This window comes from Schistocerca piceifrons, chromosome 7, assembly GCF_021461385.2.
Source record: "Schistocerca piceifrons isolate TAMUIC-IGC-003096 chromosome 7, iqSchPice1.1, whole genome shotgun sequence".
Taxonomy (NCBI): Eukaryota; Metazoa; Arthropoda; class Insecta; order Orthoptera; family Acrididae; genus Schistocerca; species Schistocerca piceifrons.
Window position 1 is genome coordinate 9,285,006 of NC_060144.1, and position 21,848 is coordinate 9,306,853.

Consider the following 21,848-nt stretch of genomic DNA (forward strand, 5'->3'; position numbering starts at 1 on the left):
TAGGGTGGGAGGCGGCAGTCTGATTTATATTTTTTACATGTGTTTTTCAAATATCACAGAGCCTCTCGCGAGCGTCGTCGTCGTCGACGCCGCCGCTTCTGCAGAAGTAGCAAATCGCCATCGTAGCAAATGCGGCGAGGGACGCCCTGCCTTCGATTTCGAATGCACAAAGTGTGTGGTCTTGATTCCCAATCTCTACTTGGTCGGTCTCGTAAAGGCTTGAATGTAACGAATGGGTGGGAAGCAGCAAGAGGCAGCGGCTGTGTAGAACGAAAACACAATTCCTCAGCGGTATGAGCGTTTCGAGATGACACGAATGTAAGGAATACTTGGCGGCCAGTGACCGTGTGGCCTAATGGGCATCGATTAATCGATATTTAGTGTGTTGTTTTATAATTTTCACTATAAATTTATTATAGTCGCTTAACTGTAAGTGGAAAATATTGAAGCAGTTAATTGTTATGGCAGCAGTTGACATTCAAAATACAGCCACTCATGAAAATAGGTGTGGCGCCTGTAATGAAGTTTTTCAATTTACATGATGTATCCCATTTGTAATTAATGAAGATTCTTTTGTGTTCGACGATTTTGTGTGTTGTTGCCACTTCGATAACCTGTGACATTTGTGATAAGTGGCCGAAGAATTACACGCACTTAGTGATGGATATAATCGGGCGTGATACTTGTCCCAGGCTGAAAAGAAGCCTAAGTGAATGGCAGTTTTCTTGTAGCAAACTGAAACAGTTGCCCATTGATGAAATAAAAGAAAACTATGTCCGTGGGAATGTAGAAAATGCTGTGTTTTCAGAAGTGTCACCGGTGCCATTAAAAACAAAGCTAAGGCTTGTGTCGATCTCGCGAGATGCACTAACAGACATTCTTGACATGGATCCGGAAATAAGTGACACAGAGGAATTTATTCAGTTTATAGCTGGGAATAAAGTGTTGGATAGTTCAACACCGTTAGCTCACAGATACGGCGGGTACCAGTTTGGACTTTGGGCTTACCAACTAGGAGATGGAAGAGCAGTATCGCTTGGAGAATACGTTAACAGCAAAGGACAACATTGGGAATTAGAACTGAAAGGCTCAGGAAGGACACCATACTCGCGGTTTGGTGATGGACGAGCAGTGCTTCGTTCGTCAGTCAGAGAGTTTCTATGCTCTGAAGCCATGTATTATTTAGGGATTCCAACTTCTAGGGCTGCCGCCTTAGTTGTTAGTGAAGATCCTGTTGTAAGGGATCAGTTTTACAAGGGTTATCCTAAAGCAGAGAGAGCAGCTGTAGTGCTCAGGCTAGCACCTTCTTGGTTCCGGTTTGGTTCCCTGGAAATTTTGACAGAGAATGGTGAATTGGCAACTCTTAAAGTTTTAGTAGATTACATCATTCAGGAATATTTCCCTGACTTGAAGGATGACAAGAATAAATATGTTCAAATGTTTAGTGATATAGCATATAAGTCAATGGACCTGGCAATACATTGGGATACTGTGGGATTTGCTCATGGTGTACTGAACACAGATAACATGAGCCTGCTTGGAATTACCATTGACTATGGTCCCTTTGGTTTTGTAGAAACTTATGATCCACTCTTTGTGCCAAATTCATCAGATGATGAGAAGAGATATGCTCTTTGTAAACAGCTCGAAATTGTCAGATGGAACCTCGAAAAGCTTGCCCATGCTTTGTCTCCTCTCTTAAACGATGATGAGAGGAGCCAGATATTGGATGTTATGAATAGCCTTTCATCTTATTCCACTCAGAAAAGGAGACAAGCATTTGTGAGAAAGTTGGGTTTACAACAGCCTGAAGACTCAGATGATGAGCTAATCACACTCTTGCTTCAGATAATGGCAGAAACAAGAGCTGATTTTACAATGACATTTAGGCAGTTTGGTGAAATTGATCTGACTGATATTACAGACAAATCTAAACTAGACACCCTCTGGTCTTTAGAAAAATTGTCTGGGCACAGATTATTTGAAGACTTTATTGAACTCTATAGGAATAGAGTGAAGAAAGAAAAAGGCTTAACTGAGGAAGTACGGAAGGAACGGATACTGAAATTCAATCCACGCTACATTCTTCGTAACTGGATGGCACAGGTTGCTATTGAGCGAGCAGAAGACGATGACTTTACTGAAGTCCAGATGCTGCATGAGATACTGAAAAAACCTTTCACAGTTCAAGAAGAGGCAGAAAAGCGTAAATTTGCAGACCCTCCTCCGGAGTGGTCACTGTTCCTCCGAGTTAGCTGTTCCAGCTGAAACATTCAGTGCAATGTAAAAATATGTTATTTCACCATAATATTGTTTCTATTTAGTGTCTGTCTTACTTTTTTTCTGAATTGTATTGTGCGTTTCTTAATGTTGATTATTAGCCACTTTGAGAGATTCTGGCACTTCTGTTACTATTTGAAATAAAATGGGTTGAAACTAAAAAAAAAAAAAAAAAAAAAAAAAATGGATAAGGCGTCGGACTTCGGATCCGAAGATTGCAGGTTCGAATCCTGTCACGGTCGTGTTTTTCCAAGTCTGCAAAAGAAACACACCGTTTTAGTGTAGCTATTGAGCAGTACGAAATCGTCTGAATGTTGCTGTTGTCCATTTCCTGCTTGGAGATGCACTTGAGCTTGATACACACACAGCCAGAACGGTGTTATCTAGCGAAATGGTCGGCTGAGTGCCGTCACCGCGAGTTTCGGCTGGCATTTGCGCATCTAAGACAGCGTCGGAAAGTAACCCGTTCGGCTTCTGAGTCAAATCAAATATGTGTGTTAATTTTGAAACCACTAGCGCTGCAGGTTTTCATGCAATTCCTGTACCCCTCAGAAATGATTATGAAATAAAACTGAAGTACGTGACGTGTGTGACGCTAGGAAAACATTAGGCAGCATGGAGAGATTCTGTATGGGACCACCCCACCCAAACGAGGACTGCGTGTCGTGCGACCCGACACGTAGTCACCGACGCAGCCCGGCTAGCTCACAGTCTGCCGCCGGCAGTGCTGCGAGGCGGTCACGCGCCAGAGCGCTGCGGGCGAGGCGCGCACGGTGTGTTTGTGTTTACTTCGGCCGCTGTAAGTGCCGTTTTCCTTCTAGACCACCATGGCGCACAACTATCGGAAGAAGACATTACGTTTCAACTTTTGTTCCGACTTCGCCCGACCCAAGGCCCTGGAGGTAGAACGGTTTATACGCGATGAAGTTAAAATACCACCAACGGATCTAATTGGTATCCACTTGTCCATAGTTAGCAGTACCGTCTACGTCAAAATGATCAACGATGCGGCGTGCGACAAGGTGCTTCAAGAGGCAAAACGTGGACTGCGCTTCTGTCATTCCGACGGCAACGTCGGACCCGTTACCGTCGATCACGCAGGTCTCGGCACACGGACGATAAGGATCTTCGAACTGCCGTTCGAACTACCTGCAGACGTCGTCATCGAGGCGCTCCGTCCCTATGGCAACGTTCTGGAACATGTTGCCGAACGATGGGTCCAATTTCAGACCTATCCAGTTTTAAACGGTGTTAGACAGGTCCGCATCGAGTTGCAGAAACACGTGCCTTCCTATCTACGTATCGGAGGCTGCCGTGCCATTATAATGTACGACGGCCAACCTCGGACCTGTTCCGGTTGCGGGAAAGAAGGTCACCTACGGTCTGAATGCATTCAACGACGTGTCGCGCAGCTCCCGTTGTCGGAAGCGTCCGTCACACCCACGATGACCGCCCTACCGGTCACTTACGCAGCGGCTCTTGCCACGTCTACAGTTTCGTCCAGTCCGTCGCCCGGTCCTTCCGATCGGCACGTCCCACCGTCCCAGTCACCAACGGACGGTACAGACGTCCCACCTGACAACCTTGCCTCCGAACAGGCTCCCGCACCGGATGCTGAGGAGACCAGTACATCTTCACAACATCTGTTTGACAATTTCATTGTACCCACCGACGCCTTCGAACCAGGTCGACGCTCCTCCTTGCCGTCGTCCGACACTGAGGAACACGTGCGCAAACAACGCTCGCCACGTAGGCGCAAGCGCCGTCGCCGTTCACCCACGGGCTCTCAGAGCGTTGCCACCCGCGATGACGAAGACGACACCCAAGCAGCCGACATTTCCACGCAGAGGTCGGCGGACAACTTTCACGATGAACAAGACGTTTCGCAGGACGGAACCACTATGGAGGTCGCCACGCACAATGTAACAATCGGTGCGCCGGTTGAGACGCCTGTCTCCCCGCCGACAACTCCAGATCTCTCTCACAACGACGCAATTCCCATGGACATTGGACAGACCCACGGCACAGGAGCATGGGCCGACGACATTGAGGAAGGTACGCCCCCTCCTCCGGATGAGTTACCTCCGCCGGACGAGGCTACCTGTTAACATCAAAAGCGAGGCATTGCAGCTGATGGGACGGGACTTCCTGTCGGTGCCCTCCTCTTACTTCCCTTGGTGATGGTAGATGCGCGTCCACCACCACTGAAACAAACATACCGGTTTGCCACACTGAACATCAACATGATCGGCACTGCACCCAAGCTGCAACTCCTATGTGACATGCTTCGGGCCTCTGACGTCGACGTCGCCCTTCTTCAGGAAGTACGCGTTGCCACACTACCACCAGTCTACGGCTACGACTCATACACGTCCACATGTGATCAATCAGGGCGTGGAGTGGCTTTCTACATACGCGAAGGAATCCCACTCACGGACACGACAATCCTTCCCTGTGGAAGAGGCATGGCTGTTACCATCTTCGACACGCGCGTCATCAATATCTACGCTCCGTCTGGCTCCACGAACCGTCGGCAGCGGTCCACTTTCTTCGGACATGACGTGGCGCCCCTGTTTTCTGGACGCTATGATCGCCTTGTCATGGGAGGCGATTTCAACTGTGTCCTCCATCCGCAGGACCAAGTACCTGGTTATTCGCCATGCCCGGCGCTGCTCACCTTAATCGAAGATTTTCATCTAGTGGACGTTTGGGAGAAAATTCATGGCAATACCCCCGGTTTTACCCATTATACAGCACATTCTGCGAGCAGACTGGACCGGTTTTATGTCTCTGCTCACCTCGGCAATGAAGTCGCCCAAGCTGAACGATGGCCCCTTGCATTTTCGGACCATTGCGCCGTCATTTGCTCTCTGGCTCTGCCACCTCAGTCAGTGTGGCGCAGCAGAGGTTACTGGAAGCTTAATACCTCCCTCCTTAATGATCCACACTGCCGACAATGTATTGCCACTACATGGGCGTCTTGCGAAAGACGCCTTGCGCAGTACACATCCACGTTCCATTGGTGGCTCAAATGTGCCAAACCTGCGATCAGAAAGGCCTTCATACAATGTGGCAAGGAAGCAGCAGCATGGCATCGAGACACCACAAATTTTCACTACGCCGTCCTCCGTGAGCTCGATGCGCTCCCTCCATCACCTGACACCCACAGGGAACGACAACGTACTAAAGCTCGTCTCCTCTCTCTTCAACGTGCACGACTGCATGGTGTCGTGGTGCGTTCCCGACGACAAGACCTCCTCCACGACGAAACCCCATCCACAATCCATGCCGCATCCGACCATAGTCGTCGACGTCGGCTTTTCGTCCCCAACATCACGACCTCCGATGGTGTTCACCACACAACACAGGCGGCGGTCGTGTCCGCCTTTGCTGAACATTATCGCCAATTTTATGATGATGAACCGATGGCGACGCCCATTCCTGATGATCTCCGTCCTTCCCCTGATCGGACTCTCACCGTAGCGGAATCAACGTCCATGATGTCTGCAATCACCGCAGAAGAGGTGGTAGATGCGATCAACAAAGGGGCCAAGAACAAATCACCCGGACCAGATGGTCTCCCAGTGGAATTTTACCGGGCGTTCACCACGTTAATGCTTCCTCGCTGGACGGAAATGATTCAGGAACTCTTTACTCCGTCCTTCCCAATTCCACCTGAATTCGTCACTGGCATTCTTCTACCTGTGCCTAAACCGAAGGGAGGGTCTCATGTCTCTGCATATCGCCCCCTTACACTACTGAATGCAGACTATAAAATCTATGCACGCCTCTTAGCAGCGCGCATACGCTCCGTCTTACCTACGGTCCTTTCACCTGAGCAGACTGCACGTGGTTGTGGGGCCACCTTACAAACAGCCCTAGGAGAATGCCGTGACCTCATTGCACTGGCGTCGGTTTGTCGCCTTCGTGCAGCACTGGTATCCGTCGATTTCACGAGTGCCTTTGATCGCGTTCGACACCCATTCCTCCTCATGGTGGCGACACGTATGGGGTTCCCTTTGCTTTTTGTCGATGCCATTCGCCGGTTACTCCTTCCCGCGGTCTCGATGGTACAAGTCAATGGCAGGCTTGTAGGACCGATTCCTATACGCCGCTCTGTGCGTCAAGGATGCCCTATGTCTACTTTACTATATGCCATTGCACTTGAGCCCCTCATCACTGGACTTACCTCTAGACTGCAGGGCCTCACTTTGCGTGACCACACCTTTCACTGTAGGGCTTATGCGGACGATCTCCTCTTTCTCACCTGCTCCTCCACGGAACTCAATGACGCCATCCAATGGATCCACCAGTATGGACGTCATTCTGGTAGCATTCTTAATGTCAGTAAATCGACTATGATGCACATTGGGCGCGGCCTCCCGGCTATGGTGCCGACCCCACTCCCAGTTAGTGCCACCCTTCGTTACTTGGGTATCGAATTTACGAGCTCCACACACCGCACAGTGGCCCTGGCTTACCGGCGGCTTTTGCAGTCGATTCGGCACCATGTTCGCGGTCAAGTGCACCGTAACTTAAACCAACTCCAACGTGTGTCCTATGTCAACATCTATGTCGCCCCTAAACTGGTACACGTCGCCCAGATCCTCCCAATGCCGTTACTCCTTGGCCGCCGCATCCAATCAGCCTTTGGATATTTCGTGTCAGCAGGGGCACTTTTCAAAGTCCGCTACAACACTCTAACACTGCCTCCTGCAAAAGGTGGCCTCGGACTCGTCAACGTGCAGCCACGCTCTTCTGCACTCTTTGTCCACACTCTGTTGCGGCACTGGCAGGGGCCGGTCCCGTCCTTAACACGCAGCCTCTTAGATGTCCTCCGACCAGCTTCTCTCGATCCACCGATCAATGTGGCACCTATTTCTCCATTATTGTACTACGTCGCGAATTGTTTCATAGAACTCAGCTACGTTCGGGCCGATCTTCCAGTCACCCGTCCTCCCCGTACAAAAGATTATTATCGTTTGTTTATGCTGTCCAACCCTTGCGACCCCATGGTGCTACAGCATCCTGACATTCACTGGCGCACTGTTTGGGGGTGTGTGCATGCACCCTTTTTACCGTCGTCTGTGTCTGCACTCTGGTATGTTTTAGTCTATGGAAAATTCCCGACTAATAGTCGACTTTATCACATAGGACTGGCCACCTCCCCACTCTGCCCTGACTGTCAGCTCGAAGACACCGACGAGCACCGTCTTACGTGCCCCCTGAAACAAAACGTATGGCTCCTCATCCAACGAATCGTGGGCTTTTACCTCCGTGCCCCGCCAACGACGGTAACCCCGGATTTCCTGTTGTTGCCCCAGACATTTCACTACCCTCTTGCTAAGCACCATACCCTAATCTGGTTTCGAGGACAGGCTTTAGAATATCTCTTTCGGAGTGGTCCGCATACAGTCCTTGACTTCTGGCACAAAGTTGTGACCGCGCATAGCACCCTCACCCGAAAACCATCTTACCGACAAACTTTTGCCGGTTATCTCCGCAGCGTCTTCCTTGACCCCCCTCAAAGTTGGGGTGTACCATGCCTACCTGTCACATGATGCAACACCCTTATCCACGTTCTCATGCATGGACCAAAAACAAACAAAATTTTTTTTTCTTTTTTTTAGGAAGAAGACAGAATATGTTATATTTTGTTGTATTTAATTTTTTTTTAACTAACAGTCATTTGTATATTTTTAAATGGTACCTTGAAGAACTTTTGCATAGTGAATATATATGTACTTTTAGTTTGTTCAATACAAATTTTTAAACAAAAACAAAACAAAAAAAACAAAAAAAAAAAGGAAAACAGGATATGTTCTAATTTGTTGTATTTCATGTTATTCTAATAATTTGTTTACCTAACACTCATTTGTATATGTTTAACTGGTACCTTGAAGAACTTTTGCTTTGTGTATATATATATGTACTCTCCGTTTGTTCAATAATAAAGAATACAAAAAAAAAAAAAAAATAAAAAACAAAAAAAAAAAATAAAAAAAAAAAAAAATAACAAAGAAAAAAAAAAAAAAAAAGTCGGTAGAGCATGAGACTCTTAATCTCAGGGTCGTGGGTTCGAGCCCCACGCTGGGCGGAACGTAATTTTGTTCCGTTGCAGATGTAAATTACCGTTTCTCTGATCAATGTGACGTAATGGAAATAGCAACTTAAAACTTTGCCTACGTCTCCATCAGTCGCAAGGAAAGTGTATCTGAAGGTGAAGGTGATTTCGTAGACATGTGTCAAAGACATGTTCTGAAATGTAAGTGGTGTTGGTTGGAGAGCACATCGGTTACGTGTGAGATGTGTAGCCAAGCAGTAATGGTGCGCCATAGCTGCAAATATTAGTCGGTAATATGAAGTGTTGTCAGCTTAAGCCTGATGATCCAGACGAGCGTAAGCACGAAGTACGCAAAACTACCGCTAGGCCGCGCCTCTTTAGCTCAGTGGCTGAGCACTGGTCTAGTAAACCAGGGGTCGTGAGTTCGATCCTCACAGGAAGCAAACGAATTTTCGAAATCAGTTGCGCGTCGTGGCCGTATAGCAAGCAGTATCTGGAACGACGAACAGTTAGCAACAGGTGTTTTATTTAGAATTACTCTCAGATGTGATTGAGGCGAATGTCGCAGATAAAGCATTTTCCAAAGCGGTACAGCGTAGGGTGGGAGGCGGCAGTCTGAATTATATTTTTTACATGTGTTTTTCAAATATCACAGAGCCTCTCGCGAGCGTCGTCGTCGTCGTCGTCGTCGTCGACGCCGCCGCTTCTGCAGAAGTAGCAAATCGCCATCGTAGCAAATGCGGTGAGGGACGCCCTGCCTTCGATTTCGAATGCACAAAGTGTGTGGTCTTGATTCCCAATCTCTACTTGGTCGGTCTCGTAAAGGCTTGAATGTAACGAATGGGTGGGAAGCAGCAAGAGGCAGCGGCTGTGTAGAACGAAAACACAATTCCTCAGCGGTATGAGCGTTTCGAGATGACACGAATGTAAGGAATACTTGGCGGCCAGTGACCGTGTGGCCTAATGGATAAGGCGTCGGACTTCGGATCCGAAGATTGCAGGTTCGAATCCTGTCACGGTCGTGTTTTTCCAAGTCTGCAAAAGAAACACACCGTTTTAGTGTAGCTATTGAGCAGTACGAAATCGTCTGAATGTTGCTGTTGGCCATTTCCTGCTTGGAGATGCACTTGAGCTTGATACACACACAGCCAGAACGGTGTTATCTAGCGAAATGGTCGGCTGAGAGCCGTCACCGCGAGTTTCGGCTGGCATTTGCGCATCTAAGACAGCGTCGGAAAGTAACCCGTTCGGCTTCTGAGTCAAATCAAATATGTGTGTTAATTTTGAAACCACTAGCGCTGCAGGTTTTCATGCAATTCCTGTACCCCTCAGAAATGATTATGAAATAAAACTGAAGTACGTGACGTGTGTGACGCTAGGAAAACATTAGGCAGCATGGAGAGATTCTGTATGGGACCACCCCACCCAAACGAGGACTGCGTGTCGTGCGACCCGACAAGTAGTCACCGACGCAGCCCGGCTAGCTCAGTCGGTAGAGCATGAGACTCTTAATCTCAGGGTCGTGGGTTCGAGCCCCACGCTGGGCGGAACGTAATTTTGTTCCGTTGCAGATGTAAATTACCGTTTCTCTGATCAATGTGACGTAATGGAAATAGCAACTTAAAACTTTGCCTACGTCTCCATCAGTCGCAAGGAAAGTGTATCTGAAGGTGAAGGTGATTTCGTAGACATGTGTCAAAGACATGTTCTGAAATGTAAGTGGTGTTGGTTGGAGAGCACATCGGTTACGTGTGAGATGTGTAGCCAAGCAGTAATGGTGCGCCATAGCTGCAAATATTAGTCGGTAATATGAAGTGTTGTCAGCTTAAGCCTGATGATCCACTCGAGCGTAAGCACAAAGTACGCAAAACTAGCGCTAGGCCGCGCCTCTTTAGCTCAGTGGCAGAGCACTGGTCTAGTAAACCAGGGGTCGTGAGTTCGATCCTCACAGGAAGCAAACGAATTTTCGAAATCAGTTGCGCGTCGTGGCCGTATAGCAAGCAGTATCTGGAACGACGAACAATTAGCAACAGGTGTTTTATTTAGAATTACTCTCAGATGTGATTGAGGCGAATGTCGCAGATAAAGCATTTTCCAAAGCGGTACAGCGTAGGGTGGGAGGCGGCAGTCTGATTTATATTTTTTACATGTGTTTTTCAAATATCACAGAGCCTCTCGCGAGCGTCGTCGTCGTCGTCGACGCCGCCGCTTCTGCAGAAGTAGCAAATCGCCATCGTAGCAAATGCGGCGAGGGACGCCCTGCCTTCGATTTCGAATGCACAAAGTGTGTGGTCTTGATTCCCAATCTCTACTTGGTCGGTCTCGTAAAGGCTTGAATGTAACGAATGGGTGGGAAGCAGCAAGAGGCAGCGGCTGTGTAGAACGAAAACACAATTCCTCAGCGGTATGAGCGTTTCGAGATGACACGAATGTAAGGAATACTTGGCGGCCAGTGACCGTGTGGCCTAATGGATAAGGCGTCGGACTTCGGATCCGAAGATTGCAGGTTCGAATCCTGTCACGGTCGTGTTTTTCCAAGTCTGCAAAAGAAACACACCGTTTTAGTGTAGCTATTGAGCAGTACGAAATCGTCTGAATGTTGCTGTTGTCCATTTCCTGCTTGGAGATGCACTTGAGCTTGATACACACACAGCCAGAACGGTGTTATCTAGCGAAATGGTCGGCTGAGAGCCGTCACCGCGAGTTTCGGCTGGCATTTGCGCATCTAAGACAGCGTCGGAAAGTAACCCGTTCGGCTTCTGAGTCAAATCAAATATGTGTGTTAATTTTGACACCACTAGCGCTGCAGGTTTTCATGCAATTCCTGTACCCCTCAGAAATGATTATGAAATAAAACTGAAGTACGTGACGTGTGTGACGCTAGGAAAACATTAGGCAGCATGGAGAGATTCTGTATGGGACCACCCCACCCAAACGAGGACTGCGTGTCGTGCGACCCGACACGTAGTCACCGACGCAGCCCGGCTAGCTCAGTCGGTAGAGCATGAGACTCTTAATCTCAGGGTCGTGGGTTCGAGCCCCACGCTGGGCGGAACGTAATTTTGTTCCGTTGCAGATGTAAATTACCGTTTCTCTGATCAATGTGACGTAATGGAAATAGCAACTTAAAACTTTGCCTACGTCTCCATCAGTCGCAAGGAAAGTGTATCTGAAGGTGAAGGTGATTTCGTAGACATGTGTCAAAGACATGTTCTGAAATGTAAGTGGTGTTGGTTGGAGAGCACATCGGTTACGTGTGAGATGTGTAGCCAAGCAGTAATGGTGCGCCATAGCTGCAAATATTAGTCGGTAATATGAAGTGTTGTCAGCTTAAGCCTGATGATCCAGACGAGCGTAAGCACGAAGTACGCAAAACTACCGCTAGGCCGCGCCTCTTTAGCTCAGTGGCAGAGCACTGGTCTAGTAAACCAGGGGTCGTGAGTTCGATCCTCACAGGAAGCAAACGAATTTTCGAAATCAGTTGCGCGTCGTGGCCGTATAGCAAGCAGTATCTGGAACGACGAACAATTAGCAACAGGTGTTTTATTTAGAATTACTCTCAGATGTGATTGAGGCGAATGTCGCAGATAAAGCATTTTCCAAAGCGGTACAGCGTAGGGTGGGAGGCGGCAGTCTGATTTATATTTTTTACATGTGTTTTTCAAATATCACAGAGCCTCTCGCGAGCGTCGTCGTCGTCGTCGTCGTCGTCGACGCCGCCGCTTCTGCAGAAGTAGCAAATCGCCATCGTAGCAAATGCGGCGAGGGACGCCCTGCCTTCGATTTCGAATGCACAAAGTGTGTGGTCTTGATTCCCAATCTCTACTTGGTCGGTCTCGTAAAGGCTTGAATGTAACGAATGGGTGGGAAGCAGCAAGAGGCAGCGGCTGTGTAGAACGAAAACACAATTCCTCAGCGGTATGAGCGTTTCGTGATGACACGAATGTAAGGAATACTTGGCGGCCAGTGACCGTGTGGCCTAATGGATAAGGCGTCGGACTTCGGATCCGAAGATTGCAGGTTCGAATCCTGTCACGGTCGTGTTTTTCCAAGTCTGCAAAAGAAACACACCGTTTTAGTGTAGCTATTGAGCAGTACGAAATCGTCTGAATGTTGCTGTTGTCCATTTCCTGCTTGGAGATGCACTTGAGCTTGATACACACACAGCCAGAACGGTGTTATCTAGCGAAATGGTCGGCTGAGTGCCGTCACCGCGAGTTTCGGCTGGCATTTGCGCATCTAAGACAGCGTCGGAAAGTAACCCGTTCGGCTTCTGAGTCAAATCAAATATGTGTGTTAATTTTGACACCACTAGCGCTGCAGGTTTTCATGCAATTCCTGTACCCCTCAGAAATGATTATGAAATAAAACTGAAGTACGTGACGTGTGTGACGCTAGGAAAACATTAGGCAGCATGGAGAGATTCTGTATGGGACCACCCCACCCAAACGAGGACTGCGTGTCGTGCGACCCGACACGTAGTCACCGACGCAGCCCGGCTAGCTCAGTCGGTAGAGCATGAGACTCTTAATCTCAGGGTCGTGGGTTCGAGCCCCACGCTGGGCGGAACGTAATTTTGTTCCGTTGCAGATGTAAATTACCGTTTCTCTGATCAATGTGACGTAATGGAAATAGCAACTTAAAACTTTGCCTACGTCTCCATCAGTCGCAAGGAAAGTGTATCTGAAGGTGAAGGTGATTTCGTAGACATGTGTCAAAGACATGTTCTGAAATGTAAGTGGTGTTGGTTGGAGAGCACATCGGTTACGTGTGAGATGTGTAGCCAAGCAGTAATGGTGCGCCATAGCTGCAAATATTAGTCGGTAATATGAAGTGTTGTCAGCTTAAGCCTGATGATCCACTCGAGCGTAAGCACAAAGTACGCAAAACTAGCGCTAGGCCGCGCCTCTTTAGCTCAGTGGCAGAGCACTGGTCTAGTAAACCAGGGGTCGTGAGTTCGATCCTCACAGGAAGCAAACGAATTTTCGAAATCAGTTGCGCGTCGTGGCCGTATAGCAAGCAGTATCTGGAACGACGAACAATTAGCAACAGGTGTTTTATTTAGAATTACTCTCAGATGTGATTGAGGCGAATGTCGCAGATAAAGCATTTTCCAAAGCGGTACAGCGTAGGGTGGGAGGCGGCAGTCTGATTTATATTTTTTACATGTGTTTTTCAAATATCACAGAGCCTCTCGCGAGCGTCGTCGTCGTCGTCGACGCCGCCGCTTCTGCAGAAGTAGCAAATCGCCATCGTAGCAAATGCGGCGAGGGACGCCCTGCCTTCGATTTCGAATGCACAAAGTGTGTGGTCTTGATTCCCAATCTCTACTTGGTCGGTCTCGTAAAGGCTTGAATGTAACGAATGGGTGGGAAGCAGCAAGAGGCAGCGGCTGTGTAGAACGAAAACACAATTCCTCAGCGGTATGAGCGTTTCGAGATGACACGAATGTAAGGAATACTTGGCGGCCAGTGACCGTGTGGCCTAATGGATAAGGCGTCGGACTTCGGATCCGAAGATTGCAGGTTCGAATCCTGTCACGGTCGTGTTTTTCCAAGTCTGCAAAAGAAACACACCGTTTTAGTGTAGCTATTGAGCAGTACGAAATCGTCTGAATGTTGCTGTTGTCCATTTCCTGCTTGGAGATGCACTTGAGCTTGATACACACACAGCCAGAACGGTGTTATCTAGCGAAATGGTCGGCTGAGAGCCGTCACCGCGAGTTTCGGCTGGCATTTGCGCATCTAAGACAGCGTCGGAAAGTAACCCGTTCGGCTTCTGAGTCAAATCAAATATGTGTGTTAATTTTGACACCACTAGCGCTGCAGGTTTTCATGCAATTCCTGTACCCCTCAGAAATGATTATGAAATAAAACTGAAGTACGTGACGTGTGTGACGCTAGGAAAACATTAGGCAGCATGGAGAGATTCTGTATGGGACCACCCCACCCAAACGAGGACTGCGTGTCGTGCGACCCGACACGTAGTCACCGACGCAGCCCGGCTAGCTCAGTCGGTAGAGCATGAGACTCTTAATCTCAGGGTCGTGGGTTCGAGCCCCACGCTGGGCGGAACGTAATTTTGTTCCGTTGCAGATGTAAATTACCGTTTCTCTGATCAATGTGACGTAATGGAAATAGCAACTTAAAACTTTGCCTACGTCTCCATCAGTCGCAAGGAAAGTGTATCTGAAGGTGAAGGTGATTTCGTAGACATGTGTCAAAGACATGTTCTGAAATGTAAGTGGTGTTGGTTGGAGAGCACATCGGTTACGTGTGAGATGTGTAGCCAAGCAGTAATGGTGCGCCATAGCTGCAAATATTAGTCGGTAATATGAAGTGTTGTCAGCTTAAGCCTGATGATCCAGACGAGCGTAAGCACGAAGTACGCAAAACTACCGCTAGGCCGCGCCTCTTTAGCTCAGTGGCAGAGCACTGGTCTAGTAAACCAGGGGTCGTGAGTTCGATCCTCACAGGAAGCAAACGAATTTTCGAAATCAGTTGCGCGTCGTGGCCGTATAGCAAGCAGTATCTGGAACGACGAACAATTAGCAACAGGTGTTTTATTTAGAATTACTCTCAGATGTGATTGAGGCGAATGTCGCAGATAAAGCATTTTCCAAAGCGGTACAGCGTAGGGTGGGAGGCGGCAGTCTGATTTATATTTTTTACATGTGTTTTTCAAATATCACAGAGCCTCTCGCGAGCGTCGTCGTCGTCGTCGTCGTCGTCGACGCCGCCGCTTCTGCAGAAGTAGCAAATCGCCATCGTAGCAAATGCGGCGAGGGACGCCCTGCCTTCGATTTCGAATGCACAAAGTGTGTGGTCTTGATTCCCAATCTCTACTTGGTCGGTCTCGTAAAGGCTTGAATGTAACGAATGGGTGGGAAGCAGCAAGAGGCAGCGGCTGTGTAGAACGAAAACACAATTCCTCAGCGGTATGAGCGTTTCGTGATGACACGAATGTAAGGAATACTTGGCGGCCAGTGACCGTGTGGCCTAATGGATAAGGCGTCGGACTTCGGATCCGAAGATTGCAGGTTCGAATCCTGTCACGGTCGTGTTTTTCCAAGTCTGCAAAAGAAACACACCGTTTTAGTGTAGCTATTGAGCAGTACGAAATCGTCTGAATGTTGCTGTTGTCCATTTCCTGCTTGGAGATGCACTTGAGCTTGATACACACACAGCCAGAACGGTGTTATCTAGCGAAATGGTCGGCTGAGTGCCGTCACCGCGAGTTTCGGCTGGCATTTGCGCATCTAAGACAGCGTCGGAAAGTAACCCGTTCGGCTTCTGAGTCAAATCAAATATGTGTGTTAATTTTGACACCACTAGCGCTGCAGGTTTTCATGCAATTCCTGTACCCCTCAGAAATGATTATGAAATAAAACTGAAGTACGTGACGTGTGTGACGCTAGGAAAACATTAGGCAGCATGGAGAGATTCTGTATGGGACCACCCCACCCAAACGAGGACTGCGTGTCGTGCGACCCGACACGTAGTCACCGACGCAGCCCGGCTAGCTCAGTCGGTAGAGCATGAGACTCTTAATCTCAGGGTCGTGGGTTCGAGCCCCACGCTGGGCGGAACGTAATTTTGTTCCGTTGCAGATGTAAATTACCGTTTCTCTGATCAATGTGACGTAATGGAAATAGCAACTTAAAACTTTGCCTACGTCTCCATCAGTCGCAAGGAAAGTGTATCTGAAGGTGAAGGTGATTTCGTAGACATGTGTCAAAGACATGTTCTGAAATGTAAGTGGTGTTGGTTGGAGAGCACATCGGTTACGTGTGAGATGTGTAGCCAAGCAGTAATGGTGCGCCATAGCTGCAAATATTAGTCGGTAATATGAAGTGTTGTCAGCTTAAGCCTGATGATCCAGACGAGCGTAAGCACGAAGTACGCAAAACTACCGCTAGGCCGCGCCTCTTTAGCTCAGTGGCAGAGCACTGGTCTAGTAAACCAGGGGTCGTGAGTTCGATCCTCACAGGAAGCAAACGAATTTTCGAAATCAGTTGCGCGTCGTGGCCGTATAGCAAGCAGTATCTGGAACGACGAACAATTAGCAACAGGTGTTTTATTTAGAATTACTCTCAGATGTGATTGAGGCGTATGTCGCAGATAAAGCATTTTCCAAAGCGGTACAGCGTAGGGTGGGAGGCGGCAGTCTGATTTATATTTTTTACATGTGTTTTTCAAATATCACAGAGCCTCTCGCGAGCGTCGTCGTCGTCGTCGTCGTCGTCGACGCCGCCGCTTCTGCAGAAGTAGCAAATCGCCATCGTAGCAAATGCGGCGAGGGACGCCCTGCCTTCGATTTCGAATGCACAAAGTGTGTGGTCTTGATTCCCAATCTCTACTTGGTCGGTCTCGTAAAGGCTTGAATGTAACGAATGGGTGGGAAGCAGCAAGAGGCAGCGGCTGTGTAGAACGAAAACACAATTCCTCAGCGGTATGAGCGTTTCGAGATGACACGAATGTAAGGAATACTTGGCGGCCAGTGACCGTGTGGCCTAATGGATAAGGCGTCGGACTTCGGATCCGAAGATTGCAGGTTCGAATCCTGTCACGGTCGTGTTTTTCCAAGTCTGCAAAAGAAACACACCGTTTTAGTGTAGCTATTGAGCAGTACGAAATCGTCTGAATGTTGCTGTTGTCCATTTCCTGCTTGGAGATGCACTTGAGCTTGATACACACACAGCCAGAACGGTGTTATCTAGCGAAATGGTCGGCTGAGTGCCGTCACCGCGAGTTTCGGCTGGCATTTGCGCATCTAAGACAGCGTCGGAAAGTAACCCGTTCGGCTTCTGAGTCAAATCAAATATGTGTGTTAATTTTGACACCACTAGCGCTGCAGGTTTTCATGCAATTCCTGTACCCCTCAGAAATGATTATGAAATAAAACTGAAGTACGTGACGTGTGTGACGCTAGGAAAACATTAGGCAGCATGGAGAGATTCTGTATGGGACCACCCCACCCAAACGAGGACTGCGTGTCGTGCGACCCGACACGTAGTCACCGACGCAGCCCGGCTAGCTCAGTCGGTAGAGCATGAGACTCTTAATCTCAGGGTTGTGGGTTCGAGCCCCACGCTGGGCGGAACGTAATTTTGTTCCGTTGCAGATGTAAATTACCGTTTCTCTGATCAATGTGACGTAATGGAAATAGCAACTTAAAACTTTGCCTACGTCTCCATCAGTCGCAAGGAAAGTGTATCTGAAGGTGAAGGTGATTTCGTAGACATGTGTCAAAGACATGTTCTGAAATGTAAGTGGTGTTGGTTGGAGAGCACATCGGTTACGTGTGAGATGTGTAGCCAAGCAGTAATGGTGCGCCATAGCTGCAAATATTAGTCGGTAATATGAAGTGTTGTCAGCTTAAGCCTGATGATCCAGACGAGCGTAAGCACGAAGTACGCAAAACTACCGCTAGGCCGCGCCTCTTTAGCTCAGTGGCAGAGCACTGGTCTAGTAAACCAGGGGTCGTGAGTTCGATCCTCACAGGAAGCAAACGAATTTTCGAAATCAGTTGCGCGTCGTGGCCGTATAGCAAGCAGTATCTGGAACGACGAACAATTAGCAACAGGTGTTTTATTTAGAATTACTCTCAGATGTGATTGAGGCGAATGTCGCAGATAAAGCATTTTCCAAAGCGGTACAGCGTAGGGTGGGAGGCGGCAGTCTGATTTATATTTTTTACATGTGTTTTTCAAATATCACAGAGCCTCTCGCGAGCGTCGTCGTCGTCGTCGTCGTCGTCGACGCCGCCGCTTCTGCAGAAGTAGCAAATCGCCATCGTAGCAAATGCGGCGAGGGACGCCCTGCCTTCGATTTCGAATGCACAAAGTGTGTGGTCTTGATTCCCAATCTCTACTTGGTCGGTCTCGTAAAGGCTTGAATGTAACGAATGGGTGGGAAGCAGCAAGAGGCAGCGGCTGTGTAGAACGAAAACACAATTCCTCAGCGGTATGAGCGTTTCGAGATGACACGAATGTAAGGAATACTTGGCGGCCAGTGACCGTGTGGCCTAATGGATAAGGCGTCGGACTTCGGATCCGAAGATTGCAGGTTCGAATCCTGTCACGGTCGTGTTTTTCCAAGTCTGCAAAAGAAACACACCGTTTTAGTGTAGCTATTGAGCAGTACGAAATCGTCTGAATGTTGCTGTTGTCCATTTCCTGCTTGGAGATGCACTTGAGCTTGATACACACACAGCCAGAACGGTGTTATCTAGCGAAATGGTCGGCTGAGAGCCGTCACCGCGAGTTTCGGCTGGCATTTGCGCATCTAAGACAGCGTCGGAAAGTAACCCGTTCGGCTTCTGAGTCAAATCAAATATGTGTGTTAATTTTGACACCACTAGCGCTGCAGGTTTTCATGCAATTCCTGTACCCCTCAGAAATGATTATGAAATAAAACTGAAGTACGTGACGTGTGTGACGCTAGGAAAACATTAGGCAGCATGGAGAGATTCTGTATGGGACCACCCCACCCAAACGAGGACTGCGTGTCGTGCGACCCGACACGTAGTCACCGACGCAGCCCGGCTAGCTCAGTCGGTAGAGCATGAGACTCTTAATCTCAGGGTTGTGGGTTCGAGCCCCACGCTGGGCGGAACGTAATTTTGTTCCGTTGCAGATGTAAATTACCGTTTCTCTGATCAATGTGACGTAATGGAAATAGCAACTTAAAACTTTGCCTACGTCTCCATCAGTCGCAAGGAAAGTGTATCTGAAGGTGAAGGTGATTTCGTAGACATGTGTCAAAGACATGTTCTGAAATGTAAGTGGTGTTGGTTGGAGAGCACATCGGTTACGTGTGAGATGTGTAGCCAAGCAGTAATGGTGCGCCATAGCTGCAAATATTAGTCGGTAATATGAAGTGTTGTCAGCTTAAGCCTGATGATCCAGACGAGCGTAAGCACGAAGTACGCAAAACTACCGCTAGGCCGCGCCTCTTTAGCTCAGTGGCAGAGCACTGGTCTAGTAAACCAGGGGTCGTGAGTTCGATCCTCACAGGAAGCAAACGAATTTTCGAAATCAGTTGCGCGTCGTGGCCGTATAGCAAGCAGTATCTGGAACGACGAACAATTAGCAACAGGTGTTTTATTTAGAATTACTCTCAGATGTGATTGAGGCGAATGTCGCAGATAAAGCATTTTCCAAAGCGGTACAGCGTAGGGTGGGAGGCGGCAGTCTGATTTATATTTTTTACATGTGTTTTTCAAATATCACAGAGCCTCTCGCGAGCGTCGTCGTCGTCGTCGTCGTCGTCGTCGTCGACGCCGCCGCTTCTGCAGAAGTAGCAAATCGCCATCGTAGCAAATGCGGCGAGGGACGCCCTGCCTTCGATTTCGAATGCACAAAGTGTGTGGTCTTGATTCCCAATCTCTACTTGGTCGGTCTCGTAAAGGCTTGAATGTAACGAATGGGTGGGAAGCAGCAAGAGGCAGCGGCTGTGTAGAACGAAAACACAATTCCTCAGCGGTATGAGCGTTTCGTGATGACACGAATGTAAGGAATACTTGGCGGCCAGTGACCGTGTGGCCTAATGGATAAGGCGTCGGACTTCGGATCCGAAGATTGCAGGTTCGAATCCTGTCACGGTCGTGTTTTTCCAAGTCTGCAAAAGAAACACACCGTTTTAGTGTAGCTATTGAGCAGTACGAAATCGTCTGAATGTTGCTGTTGTCCATTTCCTGCTTGGAGATGCACTTGAGCTTGATACACACACAGCCAGAACGGTGTTATCTAGCGAAATGGTCGGCTGAGTGCCGTCACCGCGAGTTTCGGCTGGCATTTGCGCATCTAAGACAGCGTCGGAAAGTAACCCGTTCGGCTTCTGAGTCAAATCAAATATGTGTGTTAATTTTGACACCACTAGCGCTGCAGGTTTTCATGCAATTCCTGTACCCCTCAGAAATGATTATGAAATAAAACTGAAGTACGTGACGTGTGTGACGCTAGGAAAACATTAGGCAGCATGGAGAGATTCTGTATGGGACCACCCCACCCAAACGAGGACTGCGTGTCGTGCGACCCGACACGTAGTCACCGACGCAGCCCGGCTAGCTCAGTCGGTAGAGCATGAGACTCTTAATCTCAGGGTTGTGGGTTCGAGCCCCACGCTGGGCGGAACGTAATTTTGTTCCGTTGCAGATGTAAATTACCGTTTCTCTGATCAATGTGACGTAATGGAAATAGCAACTTAAAACTTTGCCTACGTCTCCATCAGTCGCAAGGAAAGTGTATCTGAAGGTGAAGGTGATTTCGTAGACATGTGTCAAAGACATGTTCTGAAATGTAAGTGGTGTTGGTTGGAGAGCACATCGGTTACGTGTGAGATGTGTAGCCAAGCAGTAATGGTGCGCCATAGCTGCAAATATTAGTCGGTAATATGAAGTGTTGTCAGCTTAAGCCTGATGATCCAGACGAGCGTAAGCACGAAGTACGCAAAACTACCGCTAGGCCGCGCCTCTTTAGCTCAGTGGCAGAGCACTGGTCTAGTAAACCAGGGGTCGTGAGTTCGATCCTCACAGGAAGCAAACGAATTTTCGAAATCAGTTGCGCGTCGTGGCCGTATAGCAAGCAGTATCTGGAACGACGAACAATTAGCAACAGGTGTTTTATTTAGAATTACTCTCAGATGTGATTGAGGCGAATGTCGCAGATAAAGCATTTTCCAAAGCGGTACAGCGTAGGGTGGGAGGCGGCAGTCTGATTTATATTTTTTACATGTGTTTTTCAAATATCACAGAGCCTCTCGCGAGCGTCGTCGTCGTCGTCGTCGACGCCGCCGCTTCTGCAGAAGTAGCAAATCGCCATCGTAGCAAATGCGGCGAGGGACGCCCTGCCTTCGATTTCGAATGCACAAAGTGTGTGGTCTTGATTCCCAATCTCTACTTGGTCGGTCTCGTAAAGGCTTGAATGTAACGAATGGGTGGGAAGCAGCAAGAGGCAGCGGCTGTGTAGAACGAAAACACAATTCCTCAGCGGTATGAGCGTTTCGTGATGACACGAATGTAAGGAATACTTGGCGGCCAGTGACCGTGTGGCCTAATGGATAAGGCGTCGGACTTCGGATCCGAAGATTGCAGGTTCGAATCCTGTCACGGTCGTGTTTTTCCAAGTCTGCAAAAGAAACACACCGTTTTAGTGTAGCTATTGAGCAGTACGAAATCGTCTGAATGTTGCTGTTGTCCATTTCCTGCTTGGAGATGCACTTGAGCTTGATACACACACAGCCAGAACGGTGTTATCTAGCGAAATGGTCGGCTGAGTGCCGTCACCGCGAGTTTCGGCTGGCATTTGCGCATCTAAGACAGCGTCGGAAAGTAACCCGTTCGGCTTCTGAGTCAAATCAAATATGTGTGTTAATTTTGACACCACTAGCGCTGCAGGTTTTCATGCAATTCCTGTACCCCTCAGAAATGATTATGAAATAAAACTGAAGTACGTGACGTGTGTGACGCTAGGAAAACATTAGGCAGCATGGAGAGATTCTGT

The 21,848-nt window shown here is 48.4% G+C and overlaps 1 protein-coding gene and 26 non-coding genes across 27 annotated transcripts; all 27 read left to right on the forward strand.

Annotated features, from left to right (window-relative positions):
* Positions 1-385: 385 nt before the first annotated feature.
* LOC124805099 (protein adenylyltransferase SelO-like) lies at positions 386-2,434 on the forward strand. Its single transcript, XM_047265542.1, has one exon. The coding sequence runs from the start codon at positions 562-564 to the stop codon at positions 2,266-2,268; it is 1,707 nt and encodes a 568-aa protein (XP_047121498.1). The 5' UTR covers positions 386-561; the 3' UTR covers positions 2,269-2,434.
* Positions 2,435-8,715: 6,281 nt separating this feature from the next.
* Trnat-agu lies at positions 8,716-8,787 on the forward strand. The gene has a single exon. It is a non-coding gene; the product is annotated as a tRNA-Thr (tRNA).
* Positions 8,788-9,293: 506 nt separating this feature from the next.
* On the forward strand, positions 9,294-9,366 carry Trnar-ucg. Its single transcript has one exon. It is a non-coding gene; the product is annotated as a tRNA-Arg (tRNA).
* Positions 9,367-9,818: 452 nt separating this feature from the next.
* Positions 9,819-9,891, forward strand: Trnak-cuu. The gene has a single exon. It is a non-coding gene; the product is annotated as a tRNA-Lys (tRNA).
* Positions 9,892-10,229: 338 nt separating this feature from the next.
* Positions 10,230-10,301, forward strand: Trnat-agu. The gene has a single exon. It is a non-coding gene; the product is annotated as a tRNA-Thr (tRNA).
* Positions 10,302-10,798: 497 nt separating this feature from the next.
* Positions 10,799-10,871, forward strand: Trnar-ucg. Its single transcript has one exon. It is a non-coding gene; the product is annotated as a tRNA-Arg (tRNA).
* A 452-nt stretch (positions 10,872-11,323) lies between these two features.
* Trnak-cuu lies at positions 11,324-11,396 on the forward strand. The gene has a single exon. It is a non-coding gene; the product is annotated as a tRNA-Lys (tRNA).
* A 338-nt stretch (positions 11,397-11,734) lies between these two features.
* Positions 11,735-11,806, forward strand: Trnat-agu. Its single transcript has one exon. It is a non-coding gene; the product is annotated as a tRNA-Thr (tRNA).
* Positions 11,807-12,312: 506 nt separating this feature from the next.
* Positions 12,313-12,385, forward strand: Trnar-ucg. The gene has a single exon. It is a non-coding gene; the product is annotated as a tRNA-Arg (tRNA).
* A 452-nt stretch (positions 12,386-12,837) lies between these two features.
* Positions 12,838-12,910, forward strand: Trnak-cuu. Its single transcript has one exon. It is a non-coding gene; the product is annotated as a tRNA-Lys (tRNA).
* Positions 12,911-13,248: 338 nt separating this feature from the next.
* On the forward strand, positions 13,249-13,320 carry Trnat-agu. Its single transcript has one exon. It is a non-coding gene; the product is annotated as a tRNA-Thr (tRNA).
* A 497-nt stretch (positions 13,321-13,817) lies between these two features.
* Positions 13,818-13,890, forward strand: Trnar-ucg. The gene has a single exon. It is a non-coding gene; the product is annotated as a tRNA-Arg (tRNA).
* Positions 13,891-14,342: 452 nt separating this feature from the next.
* Trnak-cuu lies at positions 14,343-14,415 on the forward strand. Its single transcript has one exon. It is a non-coding gene; the product is annotated as a tRNA-Lys (tRNA).
* A 338-nt stretch (positions 14,416-14,753) lies between these two features.
* Trnat-agu lies at positions 14,754-14,825 on the forward strand. The gene has a single exon. It is a non-coding gene; the product is annotated as a tRNA-Thr (tRNA).
* A 506-nt stretch (positions 14,826-15,331) lies between these two features.
* Trnar-ucg lies at positions 15,332-15,404 on the forward strand. The gene has a single exon. It is a non-coding gene; the product is annotated as a tRNA-Arg (tRNA).
* A 452-nt stretch (positions 15,405-15,856) lies between these two features.
* On the forward strand, positions 15,857-15,929 carry Trnak-cuu. The gene has a single exon. It is a non-coding gene; the product is annotated as a tRNA-Lys (tRNA).
* A 338-nt stretch (positions 15,930-16,267) lies between these two features.
* Positions 16,268-16,339, forward strand: Trnat-agu. The gene has a single exon. It is a non-coding gene; the product is annotated as a tRNA-Thr (tRNA).
* Positions 16,340-16,845: 506 nt separating this feature from the next.
* Positions 16,846-16,918, forward strand: Trnar-ucg. The gene has a single exon. It is a non-coding gene; the product is annotated as a tRNA-Arg (tRNA).
* A 452-nt stretch (positions 16,919-17,370) lies between these two features.
* Trnak-cuu lies at positions 17,371-17,443 on the forward strand. Its single transcript has one exon. It is a non-coding gene; the product is annotated as a tRNA-Lys (tRNA).
* Positions 17,444-17,781: 338 nt separating this feature from the next.
* Positions 17,782-17,853, forward strand: Trnat-agu. Its single transcript has one exon. It is a non-coding gene; the product is annotated as a tRNA-Thr (tRNA).
* A 506-nt stretch (positions 17,854-18,359) lies between these two features.
* Positions 18,360-18,432, forward strand: Trnar-ucg. The gene has a single exon. It is a non-coding gene; the product is annotated as a tRNA-Arg (tRNA).
* Positions 18,433-18,884: 452 nt separating this feature from the next.
* Positions 18,885-18,957, forward strand: Trnak-cuu. Its single transcript has one exon. It is a non-coding gene; the product is annotated as a tRNA-Lys (tRNA).
* Positions 18,958-19,295: 338 nt separating this feature from the next.
* Positions 19,296-19,367, forward strand: Trnat-agu. The gene has a single exon. It is a non-coding gene; the product is annotated as a tRNA-Thr (tRNA).
* Positions 19,368-19,879: 512 nt separating this feature from the next.
* Positions 19,880-19,952, forward strand: Trnar-ucg. The gene has a single exon. It is a non-coding gene; the product is annotated as a tRNA-Arg (tRNA).
* A 452-nt stretch (positions 19,953-20,404) lies between these two features.
* On the forward strand, positions 20,405-20,477 carry Trnak-cuu. Its single transcript has one exon. It is a non-coding gene; the product is annotated as a tRNA-Lys (tRNA).
* A 338-nt stretch (positions 20,478-20,815) lies between these two features.
* On the forward strand, positions 20,816-20,887 carry Trnat-agu. The gene has a single exon. It is a non-coding gene; the product is annotated as a tRNA-Thr (tRNA).
* A 500-nt stretch (positions 20,888-21,387) lies between these two features.
* Positions 21,388-21,460, forward strand: Trnar-ucg. The gene has a single exon. It is a non-coding gene; the product is annotated as a tRNA-Arg (tRNA).
* The last annotated feature ends 388 nt before the right edge of the window (positions 21,461-21,848 follow it).